This window comes from Coregonus clupeaformis, chromosome 11, assembly GCF_020615455.1.
Source record: "Coregonus clupeaformis isolate EN_2021a chromosome 11, ASM2061545v1, whole genome shotgun sequence".
Lineage (NCBI taxonomy): Eukaryota > Metazoa > Chordata > Actinopteri > Salmoniformes > Salmonidae > Coregonus > Coregonus clupeaformis.
The window spans coordinates 13,792,128-13,811,082 of record NC_059202.1 but is presented as its reverse complement, the minus strand read 5'-3'; the positions used below and the strand labels follow the sequence as shown (position 1 = coordinate 13,811,082).

At 45.8% G+C, this 18,955-nt stretch overlaps 1 protein-coding gene across 2 annotated transcripts; it reads left to right on the top strand.

Moving 5' to 3' along the window:
• Window positions 1-2,415: 2,415 nt before the first annotated feature.
• Window positions 2,416-10,245, top strand: LOC121576607 (zinc finger protein 592). 2 transcript variants are annotated; one of them, XM_041889867.2, is made up of 10 exons: window positions 2,416-2,770; window positions 3,334-3,419; window positions 3,520-5,822; window positions 5,938-6,116; window positions 6,236-6,409; window positions 6,525-6,684; window positions 6,791-6,895; window positions 7,257-7,366; window positions 7,550-7,691; window positions 7,821-10,245. In XM_041889867.2, the coding sequence occupies exons 3-10, from the start codon at window positions 3,540-3,542 to the stop codon at window positions 8,301-8,303; spliced, it is 3,636 nt and encodes a 1,211-aa protein (XP_041745801.1). In that variant the 5' UTR covers window positions 2,416-2,770; window positions 3,334-3,419; window positions 3,520-3,539; the 3' UTR covers window positions 8,304-10,245. The 2 variants fall into 2 exon arrangements, with proteins under 2 accessions (XP_041745801.1, XP_041745800.1); XM_041889866.2 differs by having other exon boundaries at window positions 6,791-7,063.
• The last annotated feature ends 8,710 nt before the right edge of the window (window positions 10,246-18,955 follow it).

Here is an 18,955-nt window from a genome sequence, read left to right as displayed (position 1 = left end):
GAGTTGAAGAGAGAGCAGGCTGGCAAGCACCACGGCAATGCGGACGCCCTCTCCCGGCGTGATGCCTTCTTCGCTGCCTTTACCCGACGAGGACGTCGGTCCCGAGGAGGGGGGATGTGTGATGTCACGAGAGGCTGTGTCCTGGAGGGACGTTACATCCCCTGAGGTGGCTGCAAACCCAGACAGCTATGGCTCCATCTGCTGGTATGGTCGGGAACTCCACCCCTCTATGGCCAATCTTCCCACGCAGCTGAAACAAATGAGGAGCTGATGAGCTGAAGGTTTGGGAAGGGAAGAGACACAGTCTCCAACCTGGGCTCTCGGGAGGACAAGAGTGCTGCACGTCCACTTCCATGAGGAATATAAGGATTTGGAGATACTTACCTTTGGGAAATACTCACCTTTGGATATATGCACCTGTGGAAATACGTGTGGGACATTTGGAAGGACGTTTTGCTGGGTTGGCCACTAGCTGCAACGTGGAAGACAGTAAGACTGGGGAAAAGTTATTTGAGCGAGGGAGAGTTATGATTTTGGATGTGGAAGAGACATCCCTGAACTGTTAACCCTTAAGAGCCACCAGAGAACAGTATTGTGTTATACTTTCGTTAGTTTCCCAAGACCTTTAATAAAATCCTTGTTTTGGTTGAACCTGGTCTCCTTGCACTACTTGAGCAATCCCGCTGAAAGCTGTGTAGCCTCTCGTGACATCACAATATATATATGTACAGTGCTATGAAAAAGTATTTGCCCCTTTTCTAATTTTCTCTACTTTTGCATATTTGTGATACTGAATGTTATCAGATCTTCAACCAAAACCTAATATTAGATAAAGGGAACATAAGTGAACAAATAACACAACAATTACATATTTATTTCATAAACAAAGTTATGCGACACCCAATTTCCCTGTGTGAAAAAGTAATTGCCCCCTTACACTCAATAACTGGTTGTGCCACCTTTAGCTGCAATGACTCCAACCAAATGCTTCCTGTAGTTGTTGATCAGTCTCTCACGTCGCTCTGGAGGAATTTTGGCCCACTCTTCCATGCAGAACTGCTTTAACTCAGTGACGTGTGGGTTTTCAAGTATGAACTGCTCGTTTCAAGTCCTGCCACAACATCTCAATTGGGATTAGGTCTGGACTTTGACTAGGCCATTCCAAAACTTCCAATTTGTTGCTTTTTAGCAATTTTCATGTAGACTTGATTGTGTGTTTTGGATCATTGTCTTGCTGCATGACCCAGCTGCGCTTCAGCTTCAGCTCACAAACGGATGGTCTGACATTCTCCTGTAGAATTCTCTGATACAGAGCAGAATTCATGGTTCCTTCTATTAAGGCAAGTCGTCCAGGTCCTGAGGCAGTAAAGCATCCCCAAACCCTCACACCACCACCACCATGCTTGACCTTTGGTATGATGTTCTTACTGTGGAATGCAGAGTTTGGTTTTCGCCAGGCATTACTGGAACCATGTCGTCCAAAAAGTTAGACTTTTGAATCATCTGTCCATAGAACGTTCTTCCATGAGTCTTGATGATCATCCAGGAGCTTTTTGGCAAACTTGAATCAACTTTTTGGACGAGATGGGTCCCATTATTAGGAGTCGCCTCTTCACTGTTGACATTGAGACTGGTGTTTTGTGGGTACTATTTAATGAAGCTGCCAGTTGAGGACCTGTGAAGCGTCTGTTTCTCAAACTAGACACTAATGTATTTGTCCTCTTGCTCAGTTGTGCACCGGGGCCTCCCACTCCTCTTTCTTTTCTGGTTAGAGTCAGTTTGTGCTGTTCTGTGAAGGGAGTAGTACACAGCGTTGTATGAGATCTTCAGTTTCTTGGCAATTTCTCGCATGGAATGCTGCCATCTATCCACGGTTAGGGTAGGTTTTAATAGTCACAGTGGGTACAACATCTCCTATACACTTCCTGATAAACTCAGTCACCGTATCAGTATATGCATAAATGGCTCCGCCATTTCCTGGTTGCTAAAATTCAAATAGTTTGTCTCATTTCAGTTTATGTGACAAAATAAGCAAGTATAGTGTAGCGAATCATTGTACCACCTAAACCGCTGTGAAATATATTTTCCATAACCAAAACTATTGTATTATGTTCAGCCGTTTGAAGCTGGTGTACAAAACCAAAAGTAAAAGAGACGAAATTTAAAAACAGAAAGCATAGAAATAGCGCACATAAAATAGATCTACCACTTCTTAGACTTGCTTTCAATGAGAATGACAGATTTATAACTCACATTTCTATGTTAATTTTGGTTGGGTCACCCAAAAGGTGAAGTTATAGCTTAAGGTTAGGGTTAGGCAAGGGTTGTGGTTGTGGTTGTGGTTAAGGTTGGGGTTAAGGTAAGAACCTCCCAAGGATGCCGGATAGCAGCACTGATCCTAGAGGAATTGCGTCAGGAAGATGGCGCTACGCGCTAAAGTCGCTAGCTAGAGAGCTCAGCAAAAATGTTATTCTGAGCAACTAGCTAGCTGGAAGGATTGGTACAGGAGAGGAACTGTAGAATTTTCACATCAAATTTACTGAAACAGATCGCATTGATAGCTTCCAACATTGCATCGATTTGTGACCGATCAATCCATTTTCACATCATGCTCGCGAGATGACACAAATGTTTTTAGCTCTCGCGAGTTAGCAAGCAAGCGATAAGCTAGAAGCTTGCTAGCTGTTTTGTTGCAAATTAAGAAATCCACCCGAAAGAATGAGGCCTGGAATGATTTATGGATGCAACGTGTTAACTAATTGTCAAATAGGTGAATTATACTTTTTAACTCATTAGGCTATAACGTTATGCTCGAATATATTTTTTACCTTAAAGATAACCTTAACTAACGCGTTAGTAGATGATTTAGCTTGTCGTTTAACGTTAGCTAGCTCGCTAATTTAGCGCTAGTTGGCTAATGGTAGCTAGATCTGCAAGTGTCAAAAAATGCGAGCCAGCTAACGTTAGTTAGATAATTAGCTAGCACACTGGCAAACATTACCTACACAGCTAGCCTGATAACTACAGCCTCTGTATTCACATGTTCTGACTATATTTACAGTTTAAAGTTATGTTGCTCACAATACGTTGTTTGGTGATATATTGTGTATCTAGTTATCAATGTTCAACTTCAATTACACTTTGCTGTGTCTAGCTAGCCAGCTGGAGATGTACTAGTTAGCGAACTATCCACTTGGCTCATGGCTAGACGCAGTTATTTGACAGCTAACTTAGCTAGCCAGTGAACTACACTTTTTAGCATTACAAGCTAGCTAGCTGACTGAATGTCCATAATGTACTAAAGTAAACCTATTTCCTATTAATTGATCTCAGGTATCTGCACAGAGGGAGCAGCCCATCATGACTTAAACTGACAACCCTGCAGAATTTTTGCAACAAACATAATCGAGAGCCAAATGGTAAATAACTCTTCTCAACATCACTATCTTCAGGGAATGTGCCACATCTCTGGTACCCCAGTTTATGTGCTCATGTTTGACCTCTTTATGTTTTCCTCAGGTTTTTGTAAGCTTTCAAACATGGGTGACATGAAGACCCCTGATTTTGATGATCTTTTGGCTGCCTTTGACATCCCTGATGCCACCAGTTTGGATGCTAAAGAACCCATCCAGGAGAGTCATGATGAGGCAGAAGGTCAGCTGAAACACACAGAGATGTGTATGGAGGACACTGTATCTGTTCATCAAGCTGTAGGTGTGTCTGATGTTCCTGCTGTCAGTGTTATAGTAAAGAACACAAGTCACCAGGAGTCATCTGATAGTGGTGGAGAGGGCCCACATTTCAGACACCCATTGCAAAATGGGTTCAGGGGGTCAGGGGCCTCAATGGACTCTCATCAGATAGGCCACTGTGGTTCTAAGTCTTTTGTGTGTGCTTTGAATGGGAATGGCTCAAGAGGACTCTTAGGGAAGACCCCCGTCCAGCACAAACCTGAAGGAACACCGTCCTTCTCTCAGTCCTTTTCCCAGTTCAGCCCCATCTCTAGTCCAGAATCTGAAGACTCCCCAAGCAATGGGGTTGATATCCATCCAAAACAAGAGAGACCCTACTTCCCTGCTGCCTCTATATTTATGTCTGCAGAACCCCTAATGTCAGACAATCAGAAAAAACAGCTGTCTTACAGCATGTTTGACAAGTGCCATGAAGTAGACTGTGAAGAACTTGAGAACCTTCAAAGGAGCAAAGGAGAATCTATCAAATCAAAGGATACCAGAACAGAGGCGAAGCCTGACAGGAATGCCAGTAACCAGAAGGACAAGGGAGATTGTCATAGTAGTGCAGTGCTCCCTACAAATGATAATAACATTATTGAGTCAAGCAGTAACAATATAGTGACTACGTCTAATATGCCCACCTCTCATCCATGTGTCAAAACTCCAACATCCAAACTATCGTCTTGCCTTGAGGCATTAGTGGCTCTGAATGCCAGAAAGGATCCCAGTGAACCACCAAACTCTGGAGACTTATCAGTGGCTCATGACTGCACCATGAAGGTTAGTCCAAAAATGCCCATGTCACCACAAAGTCCCAGGAGTCCTCTTGAAGCTGTGAAGCGGTTAATGAAACCACCTGACAGTCCTGTAAGCATTTGCAGTGACAGCAGTGGCAAGGGATCCCCAGCACTGACATCTGGCTCACCCCCAGCCATACCGAGGGTCAGAATAAAGACCATTAAAACCACGACTGGGCAAATCCAGCGCACGGTTACCAGTGTAGTACCTGATTCAGAAAATGAGGAGATCCACTCTGTTGAGTCCTCCCCATCCCAGAGAATTGTTGTTGAGGAGGCCTACTCTAGTTTGTCTCCCTATCCCTCTCATAATGTGATAAGCGATATCATTGTTGATATGCCCACCAAAAGTACACCAGTTGGTATTCTGCCATCAAAGGTTACTGATGACAAATTAAAGGGGAACTGCAAGAGGCCAAGACCAATGCAGTGCCCAACTATTTTTCATAATATAAGTAGTCCTGTAATGAGACCTATGCCGGTTGCCCAGCACGGGCCTTCTACACAAAAGAGGATTTCATCAGTTCAAACGGGCAACTCGCCCAACACAAGCTTCCTTCCCAAGGCAATGCACTTAGCTAACCTGAACCTAGTCCCTCACAGTGTTGCTGCATCAGTCGCAGCACGCTCCACCTCCCATCAACAGAGCCAACAACATGCACTTTCCTCCTCTATGGTGTGCAGCACTGTCCCATTGATGCATCAAGTAAAAAAAGATGCCCCTAATCCACGTGCTGCCATTCCGAGCACAGCAGCAGGTACTTTAAACAGACTGTTAAACAATGCCAACCCTGTACCCACATTCGTACCCAACCTGAACCCACCACCTGAGAGCAACATCAACTTGCCACCACGTGGATATTGCTGCCTTGAATGTGGGGACTCCTTTGGGGTAGAGAGGAGTCTCGCCTATCATTATGGCAGGAGGAGTGTGCACATTGAAGTAGCCTGCACCCACTGTGCTAAAACCATGGTATTCTTCAACAAGTGTGCCCTGCTGGCACATGCACGGGAACATAAGAACAAAGGTGTGGTGATGCAGTGTACACAGCTATTCATGAAGCCCATTGCAGAGGGACAGATGTTTGCACCCTTGATCACTGAATCCTCTGTGCATGTGGGCTCCCATGTGCCCCCATTATCCTCACCTAAAACCCAACCAGTCATGCCCCTCTATCCAGACAAAGTCATCCGCCACAGACTCCGCTGCCTGGAGTGTAACAAGCAGCTATCAGACTACAGAGGTCTCGCAGGCCATTACCAGAGTCTGTCAGAAGAAATGAAGGGACTGGTGAGTAAAGATTGAATTGAAATTATGGTAATTGCTGAGATGTTCACTTTCATAGGCCAGGTAATAATGACAGTATTTCTATACGTTTTGCTTTGTATTATTTTTTTCTGTATAGATGTGTAAGGTGTGCCCAATGCTGCTACCGAACAAGTGCAGCTTCCAGGCTCACCAGCGTATTCATGCCCACAAGTCCCCTTACTGCTGCCCTGAGTGTGGTGCGCTGAGTCGCTCTGTGGACATACAGAAGCATGTGAAGGAGAACTGTCTTCACTATGCACGCAAGGCTGGCTATAAGTAAATCAATACTAAAGTATATGCTTTTGTTAGGACCTTGAATGGGACTCGGTGTATACATATCACAAAAGTGTTCTATAACATTGGCCACCTTTTCTAAATCCTTTGTTTTCTTTCAGGTGTCTTCACTGTGATATGGTTTTCATGTCATTTAATGTGCAGAAGAGTCACATTGAAGAAAAACACTGTGAGGTCTTCTATAAGTGCACTATCTGTCCAGTTGCCTTCAAGTCTTCCGATGGATTTCAAATGCATTTGACAACTAAGCACAACGGCAGCATAGTGTCTCCTCAGTGAGTTTAACTAAATGCATGTTCTGAAATTGCATATTTGCTAACCCATCTTAAAGTTTTACATGATTGTTTGTAATGCTGTTTATGCTCTAATTGTGTTGATTTTCTGTTGCAGGTTAATCTTCAAGTGTTCTTGTGAGACAGTGTTCAAGAAAAAGCAGTTATTGCTTCAACACTTCCATCAGAATGCCAAAAAGCTTGCTACCTGTGTGTTCAAGTGCCCTGAGTGCACTTCAATCTTCATCCAAAAGCAGTCGTTAATGCAGCATTTCAAGGTTTGCATCATCCTCAAATTCAACCTAGTCACATTGACATAAAATGGGGCCCATAATGTTATGTTTTTGGTTCTGTCTTTTTCAAAGATGTCTGCCTATATTACAGGGGGTGCATGGAGGAATCTTCAAAGAGGAGGTGGAGAAAAGCACAAAACCAACAGAGATGATTGCACAGCACCAAGATGTTACCTCAGCATTCCACCAGCCAAAGGTAAACACTCCCATTAAACACTCTGATGCAACCAGAAAGAGGGCCAACTTGGCCGCTCGGGACAGGAAGACCAATCTGAAAAATGCTGGCTGGACCTGTGGAGAGTGCCTGCACTGGTTGCCTGACCGAGAAGCCTACATCTCTCACATGAAGAACAGCCATGGGAGGGTGAGGAGCAACTTAGTTATTTTGTTGCTCATTCAAACTAATTAGCTGTAACATTTTATATTATAGGACAGATTATAATTTAGGGACCATTTCAGATGTGGAATTTACAACTTTCAGGCCCTTAATGAAATGAAATCATTCCCAAGTCAGCTCAACCCTAATTAAGTAAATCTTCTCTCTGTGCTTTCTGTAGTCACTGAAGAGGTATCCATGTCGGCAGTGTGAGAGGTCTTTCAATTCCTCTACAAGTTTGAGAAGACACATTCGCAATGACCACGATGGAAAGAAAACCTTTACCTGCTGGTGAGATTTATCCTGAAATCTACATTAAAGTACATTACTTCCTGAAAGGTTGGGGCATATCTGGCACTGATTGGCCCCTGGGTGGTGCTGCAGGAAATGGTCAAACATGTAAAAACAAAGCTGTGGTTACCACATTTTATGACTATTTTTTTGTATATGAAATAATGTATTCTTATTGTGCAGGTATTGCACAGATGAGAGGACAACATTCACCACAAGCATCATGTTGAAGAACCACATCAGTTTGATGCATGGGATCAGAAATCCAGACTTTAGTCTAATGTCAAAATCAGCCCCTCTGGATACCAGCAAAGTCTTGGGAGAGGTGATTTTAATTTTCTTATTTAAATTTAAAAGTAATACCAATATGTATGATCTGTTTTTCATGTTTTCTGCATTTTACTCATTGTCAAAAATTACACTTGAAATCTAATCCTTTAACTTTGACGTGCAGGGGCTCGTTTCAAAGAGACCTGCGGTGGCATCCCAGAGGGAGGGGAAGGATGGTGCTGCCCTAGAAGGCTCCTCTACCAAACGTCTGAAATCTCACTTTCGCTGCTCTAAGTGTGGTTTCACCACAGAGGATGGCACACAGTTCCAGCAGCACATACCTCAGCATAAAACCGATAAAAACACTCCCCAATGCCTGTACTGTGGATTATGTTTTGCATCTCGGCTGTCTCTCAACAGACACCTGTTTATTGTGCACAAAGTCAAAGACCCAGAGGAAGAGAAGAAGGAAATGATGGACGTGGAGTATGAGAGCAGAAAGAAGCAGGAAGAGGGCATGGGGAAAACAGTGGGTGTGAATGAGGGAGAGGACTTGCCACTTCCATTAGTTAAATCTGACCCTCTACGGGAAGAGGATCCAACCAGGTTGCACTGTGAGACTGCAGTAAGACCATTGACTGTAAATTCACATACAGCTCTCACCTAGAGATTCATGGATAGTCTTCAGCAGGCAAAATAGAATCAATAAGAGCAATTTTGAGCTTCTTAAAAGCTATCTCCATTTCATTGGGTAATAGTAGTCTAAATTCTTTTGGGTTCTTTTTTTTTGTTCCTTAAAACGAAATGCTTTTTATGTTTCTCAAGCCGTTGGGACTGGCAGATGTTCCGCATCAACTGAGGAGATAACATTTATCTTGTGTAATTTATGGCAAAGATTCTAATTAATTATTTACTTTTATTTTACCATTTGAAGCTTGCATGTTTTGTATTGTATTAAATGTCTTTACGAGCCTCTGGTATATAACCACACCCACCTGTTAAGGCAAACTGTTTGGTTCATCAGTATTCTCTAGTGACTCCAGTTACTCTGACAAGAGACTCAGGAACATCAAGGATCTGTCCCTCAGGCTAACCTCCCATTTATGTTTGGAATAATGAAAGTCTATAAACTTTGCTTTAGTGTATGGCAGCCATATCAAATGCTTGGTTTCCTACTTAAGGATTGTTTTGTCCTTACAAAACACATGATAATAGATGGTGCTTCATGCAGGTCGTGGCGATACTGATATTATGTAACAGTATTGCAACTTCTATCATACTGTATGTGTATGTTGAAATATTTACTCTGACCTAGGTATCACTTAGCACATAATATATATTTGATATCAATTCCATACCACATGGTATGGAATTTATTAAAGCTGGTTAAACTACCAAAATAGCACTTTTCTACAATATCAAATACAGGTGTTGGAGTTAAAAAGGCAATCAGCAGTTGCTACATACATTTTTGGACCTATAAATTAATGATATGTACCCATTGATTCTTGAAAAATATAACGTATAAATGCCTCATGAGCTTAGTTCAACTGTCATACATTAGTAAATGTAAACAAACATGTACAACATGGTTAAAGCTATAATTTGGATATCATGAATGGTCAGTCCTTGCATCCAGAGCTATGGTTATAATTGTTAGTGCTTACGTTTCTCCAGCCCCATCTGTTTTTTACTAAAACGGGCAGGGAAAACACTTTATTATTTCTACTGCTGATTGCTGCTTTAAATGCCTTGCTGAAAGATCTTACACTTTTTTTACTGTACTCTTGCTTTTGTACCCTGATAAAAGTGAGCTTTCATTCATTTAAAATGCTCTTATATCTATGTTTATAGTAGTGGTGGCTTGTCTTAGCGATGTCATTGTTTTTCTTGGTTAATTGTGATCTTTGGCGAGTGTTCATTGAATGTGAGAAAGCATCTGTTTTGCAAGATAATGCAGGGTGTTGAAAATGGCTCATTTCTAACGGTGTACTAAGGCAATTGAAAGAGCAGTGATTAAATGTAAAGGGTTATAGCATGTTTGAGTGCATGTGAAATAAGCTGAAGATAGAGACCTGTGCAGCTCTTCCTTCCTACCTCCACAGTATATGGCAGTGATTGTTAAACTTGGGATGTTTTGGGAGATTTCACCTTTGGTCTTGCTGCAATGTAAAATGTATTGTTATTATTCTCAAAATGTATATCATCTCCCACAATATTCAATTTTATAAATTACTTTGGAGATTGATATTTATAGTCACATTGACGTATTTGTGAACTTTCTATTTAAGTGCTGTATGAACTGTTCATTTTCTAGTGGTTATCTGAATCAGTGTTCATGCTTTAAACAGATCCACTGTTAACTCAGTGGCTGATATGAAACTTCACATCTCAGTGTTTTTATAGCCTGTCGAGAAACGTTGTACTTTTGATAATATGTACAATATTAAGGACTTGTAAGCTAACCTATGTACACAGTAGGTAATTAACCTTTTATTAGCAGCATTTTAAGCCATCACATATCCATTCACCCTGCATTGGCAATTGTGCCTTGCTGTAATGTTTACTTAAAATAATTGCAAATAAACATGTACATGTCTGCATCAGCATCCTTTGTCCTCAAAAGATCCCTTCTGATATGGCTGATATCCCTTCTCTGATGACAATGTGCTGGAAAAAATACACCTACACCTAGGGCAATTTGTTTTCCCTCCAAAATGTGTTTTCTCAGTCCAGTCAAACCAATCTGGCAAGTATCCCTCGCCAGTCTCCCCAACCGACTGAACAATATGGCTGTGTTTACACAGGCAGTCCATTTCGGATATTTTTCTGACTAATTGGGCTTTTGACCCCAGATCAGCTCTTTTGCCAATAATTGGGCAGAAGATCGGAATTGGGCTGCATGTGTAAACGCAGCCTATGATGCACCAAATCCAATCCCTGTCAAGCAATAAGCACACTGTAAAACTGGATCAATTCTACTCAAAACATTTTTTGAAACTGATTACCTCAAAAAAGTTCAACTTAAATTGCTGAAGTGAGCTGTAATACCTTCATATGAGTAATACAAATGCTGTTTTTTGAGTATACACATTTTTTTCATGTAAATCAACTAAGTTATTTTGATTTCTCTATACATAAAAAACACAAGTTAAATTACATCAATATGGTGAAGTGAACATGACAGTCTTTTTAAGTATAAGTTGCAATACTTGAAATGTTTGAGTTGAACAAAGTCCAACCTTAAAAACTATAATTTACCATTACTCAAATGTAACATAAGTTTACAAAAAAAGGAAACTGATTACCACACTTTTATGTTAGCATCTCACATATAATCAGTAAATACAAAACAGTTAACCACTCAAAAAGTTCAGAAGCGTTCTGTCTTCCTCTGTGTTGGCTTTAGCCTAGAGCAGGGTTCTTCAATTCCGGTCCTGGAGGGCCGAAACACCTCTGTTTTTCATCCTCTCCTTCTAATCAGGGGCTAATTCAGACCTGGGACACCAGGTGAGTGCAATTAACTACCAGGTAGAAATAAAAAACAGAAGTGTTTTGGCCCTCCAGGACCAGAATTGAAGAACCCTGGCCTAGAGCTTAGAGAGAGTAGAGACCTGTCTTCTTCTGTGTTGGCTCTAGCCTAGAGTTCAGAGAGAGCATTTGTCTTCCTCTGTGTTGGCTTTAGCCTAGAGCTCAGAGAGAGCAGAGAGCGGTTGAGACATGAGACACATGTTTACATAGTTGATCGGCCCTTTAAGACAGCAATGCCTCTGGCCCTCTCTTTCCTCACTGTAAACCCCAATGTGGTGTCATTACTCAAAACTTTTGAGGAAACCTGTTGCACTAAATATATCTGAGTACAGTTACATTAAGTGATTTTGTAGTCATTGCTCAAACCGATAGTCACTGTGTAGGGGGTCCAGATTTGAGTTGTATCAGCTTGAACATTTTGAGTAATGCCCCCACTAAGCCACGCCTCCAATATAATTCCCAGCCTTTCTGAGTGAATTGTAGAGTTACCACCAATGACTATATTTGTTAGGGACAAAGACATGGTTGTTGAATTCATTCATTTTCAGTCCTGTGCCCTTCACCAAGTGAGTTCCTAGGCAAATGTTATCATTATAATTAAACTCTTTATGACAATACATTACATATCTCATAAGGCCTTATTTTTAGCCCTAGCTTTACCCTAATACAGTGGCCTCAAACTCATGGTTTACAGGCCACATCAGGCCTGCAAGTAGAGCTGCAAAATTCCGGTAACTTCCCCAAATTTCCCAGTTTTTAAAAAAATCCTAGAAGGATTTCCAGGAATGTTCCAAACTGGATTTGTGGAAAAATTGGGAAATGTACCAGAATTTTGCAACCCTACCTGCAAATCACATTATGCTGGTGTGCAAAGTGATGTGTAATTACTATTGGAATCCAGCCAGAGTTAGGATATCCAACAGTAAAAAAATGTATATCACCCGCAACCTTCATTCATATTGACTGACAGGGTTTGGAACAGTGGGAGGAGACTACCTATGTCATGAGCCCTCTCACTCCACCGGGTTACCACCTTAATGTGTTTCCACTATCTTCCACTCTGCTCATCTCTCTCTCTCTACTCAGCCTAACGAGCTCCACCTGTCCCTGCTCTGCTCGGCTCTAATTACTCTGCCAGCTGCGCTGCATTACCCACTAACCTCTCCCAGTATTTAAAGTCCTGTCTTTCAGCTCTCCTTTGTCAGATCGTCTGCAAAGCTCACACCCGAACCTGTGTGCTCGCCGCTTCTGGCTCACCCTTGTTTTGTGACCCCGGACCTGCCTGATTCTTGGATACTCTTCTGCCCCAGGAAAACCAGACCTGCTTTCTGCCATTACGACTCCTGACTACTCTTCGACCCCGGTAACTCTGACCAGCCTTCTGCCTTGCTACAACGTATTTGGATTTCCCTTGAACTGTACTTCTGCCTGTTTTCATCCGCCCGTTGTGTCTGTGTTTCCTCCCCCAGGACTTCCGGACCACCAACCACCGCGTCATCGGACGCATCGCTGCCACTGGGGGGAGGCACAGACCCAGCACATTGGACGGGATAACCCCTGGAGCCTTCACTCACTCCCTACTTCCCTTTTCCCTTAAGTTTAAATAAACTTTCTGGTGTGACGCAATTGTGGTCCTCTTGTCGTCTGTCTGAACCGTGACAGTACGATCTGACCATCATGGACTCAGCGCACACTTCCCCCGACATGGAAACCGAAGAACCTGAGCAACCCACCGCCATGCTACGCCTGGAACACACTGAGAGAGAGCTAGGCCGCATGAGCGGCGACATCACCTCTCTGCTTCAGGTCGGCTACCAACAGCATCAGCAGTTCCAGCAGCACCAGCAGCAGTCCCAGCAGCGGCAACAACAACTCGCCAGGATCATCCAACTCCTCACCAACCTTACCCCAGCCAGTCTGCCCACCAGCCCTGCCTCCGAGTTACCTGCCCCGGTCATTTCAGCCGCTGCCCCGAACCCAAGATTGGAAACCCCGAGCGGTTCAACGGCGATTCTACCCAGGTCCGGCCATTCCTGACTAGCTGCCGACTTCAGTTCTCCTTGCAGCCAAGGACCTTCGCCACGGAGGGGGCTAGGGTCGGGTATGCCATCACTCACCTGACGGGCCGAGCTCGACTCTGGGGAACAGCAGAGTTCGAACGTCAAACCCCGCATGTGCAACCTTCGACCTGTTTGCTGAGGAGATGCTGAAGGTGTTTGACCTGGATTCACCAACCGCAGAGGCGTCTCGTGAACTGTTCAGTATTCGACAAGGCAGACGTACAGTCGCAGACCATTCCATCGACTTCCGAACCCCTGGCAAGACGAAGTTCTTGGAACACACCATCGTTGGTGGACGCGTTCTTCCATAGCTTGGCTGACTATATCAAGGACGAGTTGGTCTCCCATGAACTGCCTTCCACTCTTGATGAAGCCATCGCACTGACTGTCCGGATCGACAGAAGGATACAGACCCGTCGTCGTGAGAGGGGGCGCCAAGGGCCACCAACTACCGGCATTCGGAGAGATCCGACTGGGCTCCTGTCAGCTACTGCCACTCACCCAAGTCAGCTTGATCAGTCTGAGCCTATGGAGATTGGGCGAGCCTCTCTCACTCCTGCAGAGCGCCAGCGCCGCTACCTCAAACCTCTGCCTCTATTGTGGAGGTGATGGACATCGTGTGGTAACCTGCCCTTTAAAAGCCGAAGCTCACCGGGCATAGGGGGAGTCCGGTTGAGCTCAATGACCATCCAGTCCTCCGACCGCAAACCCTTGCTGCAAGTTCACCTCCGCCTCTCTGACTCTACTCACACCCTGGCTGCCCTGGTGGATTCTGGCGCCGAAGCCAACATAATGGACATCAAGCTGGCACGCCAACTGGGACTGGAGAACCTCCGTTGACACCTCCTATTCCTGCCCGGGCACTGGACGGACACTTACTCGGATCGGTCACTCATGTCACGGCCCCGGTCTTGATGGGTCTGTCCGGAAACCATCAAGAAACTATCCAGTTTCACCTGCTCCCCTCTCCAGGCCAACCCCTCATCCTGGGTTACCCATGGCTCCGCCCGGCACAACCCTCAGCTCGACTGGGTGACCGGGGTGATCAGGGAGTGGGGAGAGGACTGCCACCGAACCTGCCTGCTTGCTGCCGCACTACCCCCCTCGGCCAGTACCTACTAACTCCGCCCCTGACCTCTCCCATGTCCCAGAATGCTACCATGGTCTCAGAGAAGTGTTTAACAAAGCAAGAGCCACATCTCTGCCCCCTCACCGACCGTACGACTGTGCCATCGACCTCCTCCCTGGAACAGCCCCTCCAAGGGGCCGTCTTTATTCGTTGTCTGCTCCTGAAAGAAGGTCCATGGAGGACTACATCAATGACTCTCTGTCCACAGGATTGATCCGTTCATCTTCATCTCCGGCTGGTGCTGGCTTCTTCTTTGTGGGGAAGAGGGGACGGATCTCTTCGCCCCCTGCATCGACTACAGGGGACTCAACGACATCACAGTGAAGAACCGTTACCCTCTCCCTCTGCTCACCTCTGCTTTTGAGTTGCTCCAGGGAGCCACTGTTTTTACCAAGTTGGATCTCAGAAACGCTTACCACCTAGTGCGGATCCGGGAGGGAGATGAATGGAAGACCGCATTCAATACACCAACAGGCCACTACGAGTATCTGGTTATGCCTTTTGGCCTCACCAATGCTCCTGCTGTGTTCCAGGCTCTAGTGAATGATGTACTGCGGGACATGTTAAACAAGTTTGTCTTCGTTTACCTGGATGACATCTTAATCTACTCCAGAAACCTGTCTGAACACACCGCCATGTCCAGCAAGTCCTTCATCGTCTTCTGGAGAATTCCCTCTACGCCAAGGCAGAGAAATGTGAGTTTCACGTCAAGACAGTGGCCTTCCTGGGGTACATAGTGGCAGAGGGAAGTATCCAAATGGATCCTGCCAAAGTATCAGCAGTCACGTCATGGCCAGTTCCGGAGAACAGAAAGAAGCTGCAACAGTTTCTGGGGTTTGCTAACTTCTATAGAAAGTTTATCCGGAACTACAGTACCGTTGCTGCCCCTCTCACTGCTCTAACCAGCACCAAGCAACCCTTCACCTGGACCCCAGCAGCCGACAAGGCCTTCAGTACCCTCAAGGTAAGGTTCACCTCCGCTCCCATCCTCCAGATGCCTGACGTGGACCGGCAATTCATTGTGGAGGTGGACGCCTCGGATGTGGGAGTTGGTGCTGTGATTTCTCAGTGGGCTGCGGAGGATAGGAAGCTCCATCCCTGTGCCTTTTTCTCACGTCGGTTGTCCCCCTCTGAGTGCAATTACGACATAGGGAACCGAGAGCTGCTGGCTGTGAAGCTTGCCTTGGAGGAGTGGCGTCACTGGCTGGAGGGGTCCACCATTCCATTTCTCGTTTGGACCGATCATAAGAACTTGGAGTACATCCGCACGGCCAAACGGTTGAACTCCAGGCAGTCCCGCTGGGCCCTGTTCTTCACCAGGTTTAATTTCACTCTGTCATACCGGCCTGGATCACGCAACACCAAGCCAGACGCCCTCTCCCGTCAATTCCAGAAGGATGACAACCCCTCCAAGGATCCTGTGTCGATTCTGCCAAGTCCCTGCATCGTAGCAGCTCTGACCTGGGCTGTTGAGGAACAGGTGCTGGAAGCTCTCCGTAACCAGCCCGGTCCCAGCACTTGCCCAGCTGACCGCCTTTTGTCCCCGAAAACCTAAGGTCCCAGGTCGTTCAGTGGGGACATGACTCCCGCCTAGCTTGTCACCCTGGCTCCACCCGCACTTACAACCTGCTCGCCCAGAGGTTCTGGTGGCCCGCTCTGAGAAAGGATGTACGGGAATTCGTCCCAAGCCTGCCCCATCTGCAACCAACACAAGTCGTCCTGCCAGCCCCCAGCCGGATTGCTGCAGCCCCTGCCTGTGCCCAGACGTCCCTGGTCTCACATCGCCCTTGACTTTGTCACGGGGCTGCCCCCTTCAAGGGGCAAGACCGTCATTCTCACCATAGTTGACCGATTCAGCAAGATGGCACACTTCATTCCCCTCCCCAAGCTCCCAACCGCCAAGGAGACCGCCCAGGTGGTCCTGGAACACGTCTTCCGGATCCACGGACTGCCAAAGGATGTAGTTTCTGACCGTGGTCCACAATTCTCCTCCGCTTTTTGGAAGGAGTTCTGTCACCTGCTGGGAGCCACAGTCAGTCTGACTTCCGGATTCCATCCCCCAATCCAATGGGCAGTCAGAGCGGGCAAATCAGGAGCTCGAGAAGGCACTGCGATGCATGACTTCACGCAACCCCCACTCCTGGTCGCAGCAATTGACATGGGTGGAGTACGCACACAATTCTCTGACCTGCTCTGCCATCGGTATGTCCCCTTTCCAATGTGTTTATGGATACCAGCCTCCTCTATTTGCCAGTCAGGAAGGGGAGGTTACTTGCCCATCTGCACTTGCGTTTGCCCTGCGATGTCGCCGCACCTGGTCACAGGCCCGAGCCACACTTCTCAGATCCGTTGCCAGCTACACTACCGGGGCCAACCGTCGGAGAATCCCTGCTCCCACCTACCATGTTGGTCAAAGGGTGTGGTTGTCGTCAAGGAACCTGCCACTCAGGGTGGAGTCGCAGAAGTTGGCACCTCGGTTCATTGGCCCATTCCCTATCATAAGAGTGATTAGCCCAACTGCTGTCCGGCTCCAACTGCCTAATTCCATGAGGGTGCACCCCACTTTCCATGTGTCTAAGATTAAGCCCATTCATGAGAGTCCGCTGGTCCCTGCTGCGCCTTGTCCTCCTCCTCCACGGCTCGTCGATGGTGGTCTGGTTTACACCGTCCGCCGCCTGCTTCGGTCCAGACGGAGGGGTAGGGGTCTCAGTACCTCATTGACTGGGAGGGCTATGGACCTGAGGAAAGGACCTGGGTGCCAGCTAGTCGGATTGTGGATAGGACTCTCATCACCGCCTTCCACCAACGGCATCCTGATCAACCTGCAATCCGTAGGGGCCGCCCCAGAGGGATCCCTAACCGTCCTGCCCGCTCGGCTTCCTGTCCTGTGCCTGATCCTGTCTCGGGACCTGTCCCATCTCCCGACCACGGCCCTCCGGCTTCCTCCGAGGATGAGGGCGTTCGCTCGGACCGTTCGGAGGAGTTCTAGCCCTCCTCCGGCTCCCCTCCTCCCGCCCGGCGTGGTGTTGCTCTTGGGACTTCTGGGGCCGTCCCTTGGGGGGGGGGGTTCTGTCATGAGCCCTCTCACTCCACCGGGTTACCACCTTAATGTGTTTCCACTATCTTCCACTCTGCTCATCTCTCTCTCTCTACTCAGCCTAACGAGCTCCACCTGTCCCTGCTCTGCTCGGCTCTAATTACTCTGCCAGCTGCGCTGCATTACCCACTAACCTCTCCCAGTATTTAAAGTCCTGTCTTTCAGCTCTCCTTTGTCAGATCGTCTGCAAAGCTCACACCCGGAACCTGTGTGCTCGCGCTTCTGGCTCACCCTTGTTTTGTGACCCCGGACCTGCCTGATTCTTGGATACTCTTCTGCCCCAGGAAAACCAGACCTGCTTTCTGCCATTACGACTCCTGACTACTCTTCGACCCCGGTAACTCTGACCAGCCTTCTGCCTTGCTACAACGTATTTGGATTTCCCTTGAACTGTACTTCTGCCTGTTTTCATCCGCCCCGTTGTGTCTGTGTTTCCTCCCCCCCCAGGACTTCTGGACCACCAACCACCGGCGTCATCGGACGCATCGCTGCCACTGGGGGAGGCACAGACCCAGCACATTGGACGGGATAACCCCTGGAGCCTTCACTCACTCCCTACTTCCCTTTTCCCTTAAGTTTAAATAAACTTTCTGGTGTGACGCAATTGTGGTCCTCTTGTCGTCTGTCTGAACCGTGACAACCTAAGCCATTTAAACTGGAACAACCATTTCAGTAACGGGTGCAAAAATTCTAACTAAATTATTGGATTAGTTTCGAAAAATGTATTTTATTTATCTTTGTGTCACATTAAGATTAATCAATCAAAAACAATTTGTTATCATAACTTGAAAAAATGTAGTTGGTGTGACTTCTCAGTTAGTTTTGAGTTAGTACCACATAAACATTTTAAGTAATAATGACTTTTCATTTACTTTGAGTTAAACTTACTAGAAGTATTTTAGTTAAAAATGCCTTGGGGTTTACAGTGGTCGCCTGCAGTGTTGATAATTAATGACTACATCTCATTTCAATAGCCGTGCATGATCATATAAATACTGGTGCTTACACGAGAGCACGACATTCCCAAGAGCGGAGCAAACAGTGGTTTTAATCTGGACAAGTAGTTTAGCCTATTATTTAGCCTACCACACAAATACTGTTGTTTAGTTTAATAAAAGGGATGACAAAAGCTACATTAACACGGAGCTGCAAATCGGACTTCTTTCTTGCTTTGTTGTGATCTCATTCTCAGTCTCGATTTAACTGAACTTAGAAAAAAAGTTTCAAACGTCAAGGTAAATCCGAGGGGAAGTCAATGGGCAACAGGTAAATTCTTGTCATTTAGCAAGTGCCACTAGTAATTATTTCAAAATTGAGGCTACAGTAATTTATTACTTCACAGTTTCATTTAGATTTTAAGGTAAATATCACCATAATATGTTGGTTTAGTTAAGTGGAAATAATTGGAAATAATTGTGTTTATTAGTTGTGTTTGGCCATGCATTGATCACATTTTTTTATTCATGTTTTTCACCTAGGTCATTTCATGGGCAAGAAATGTG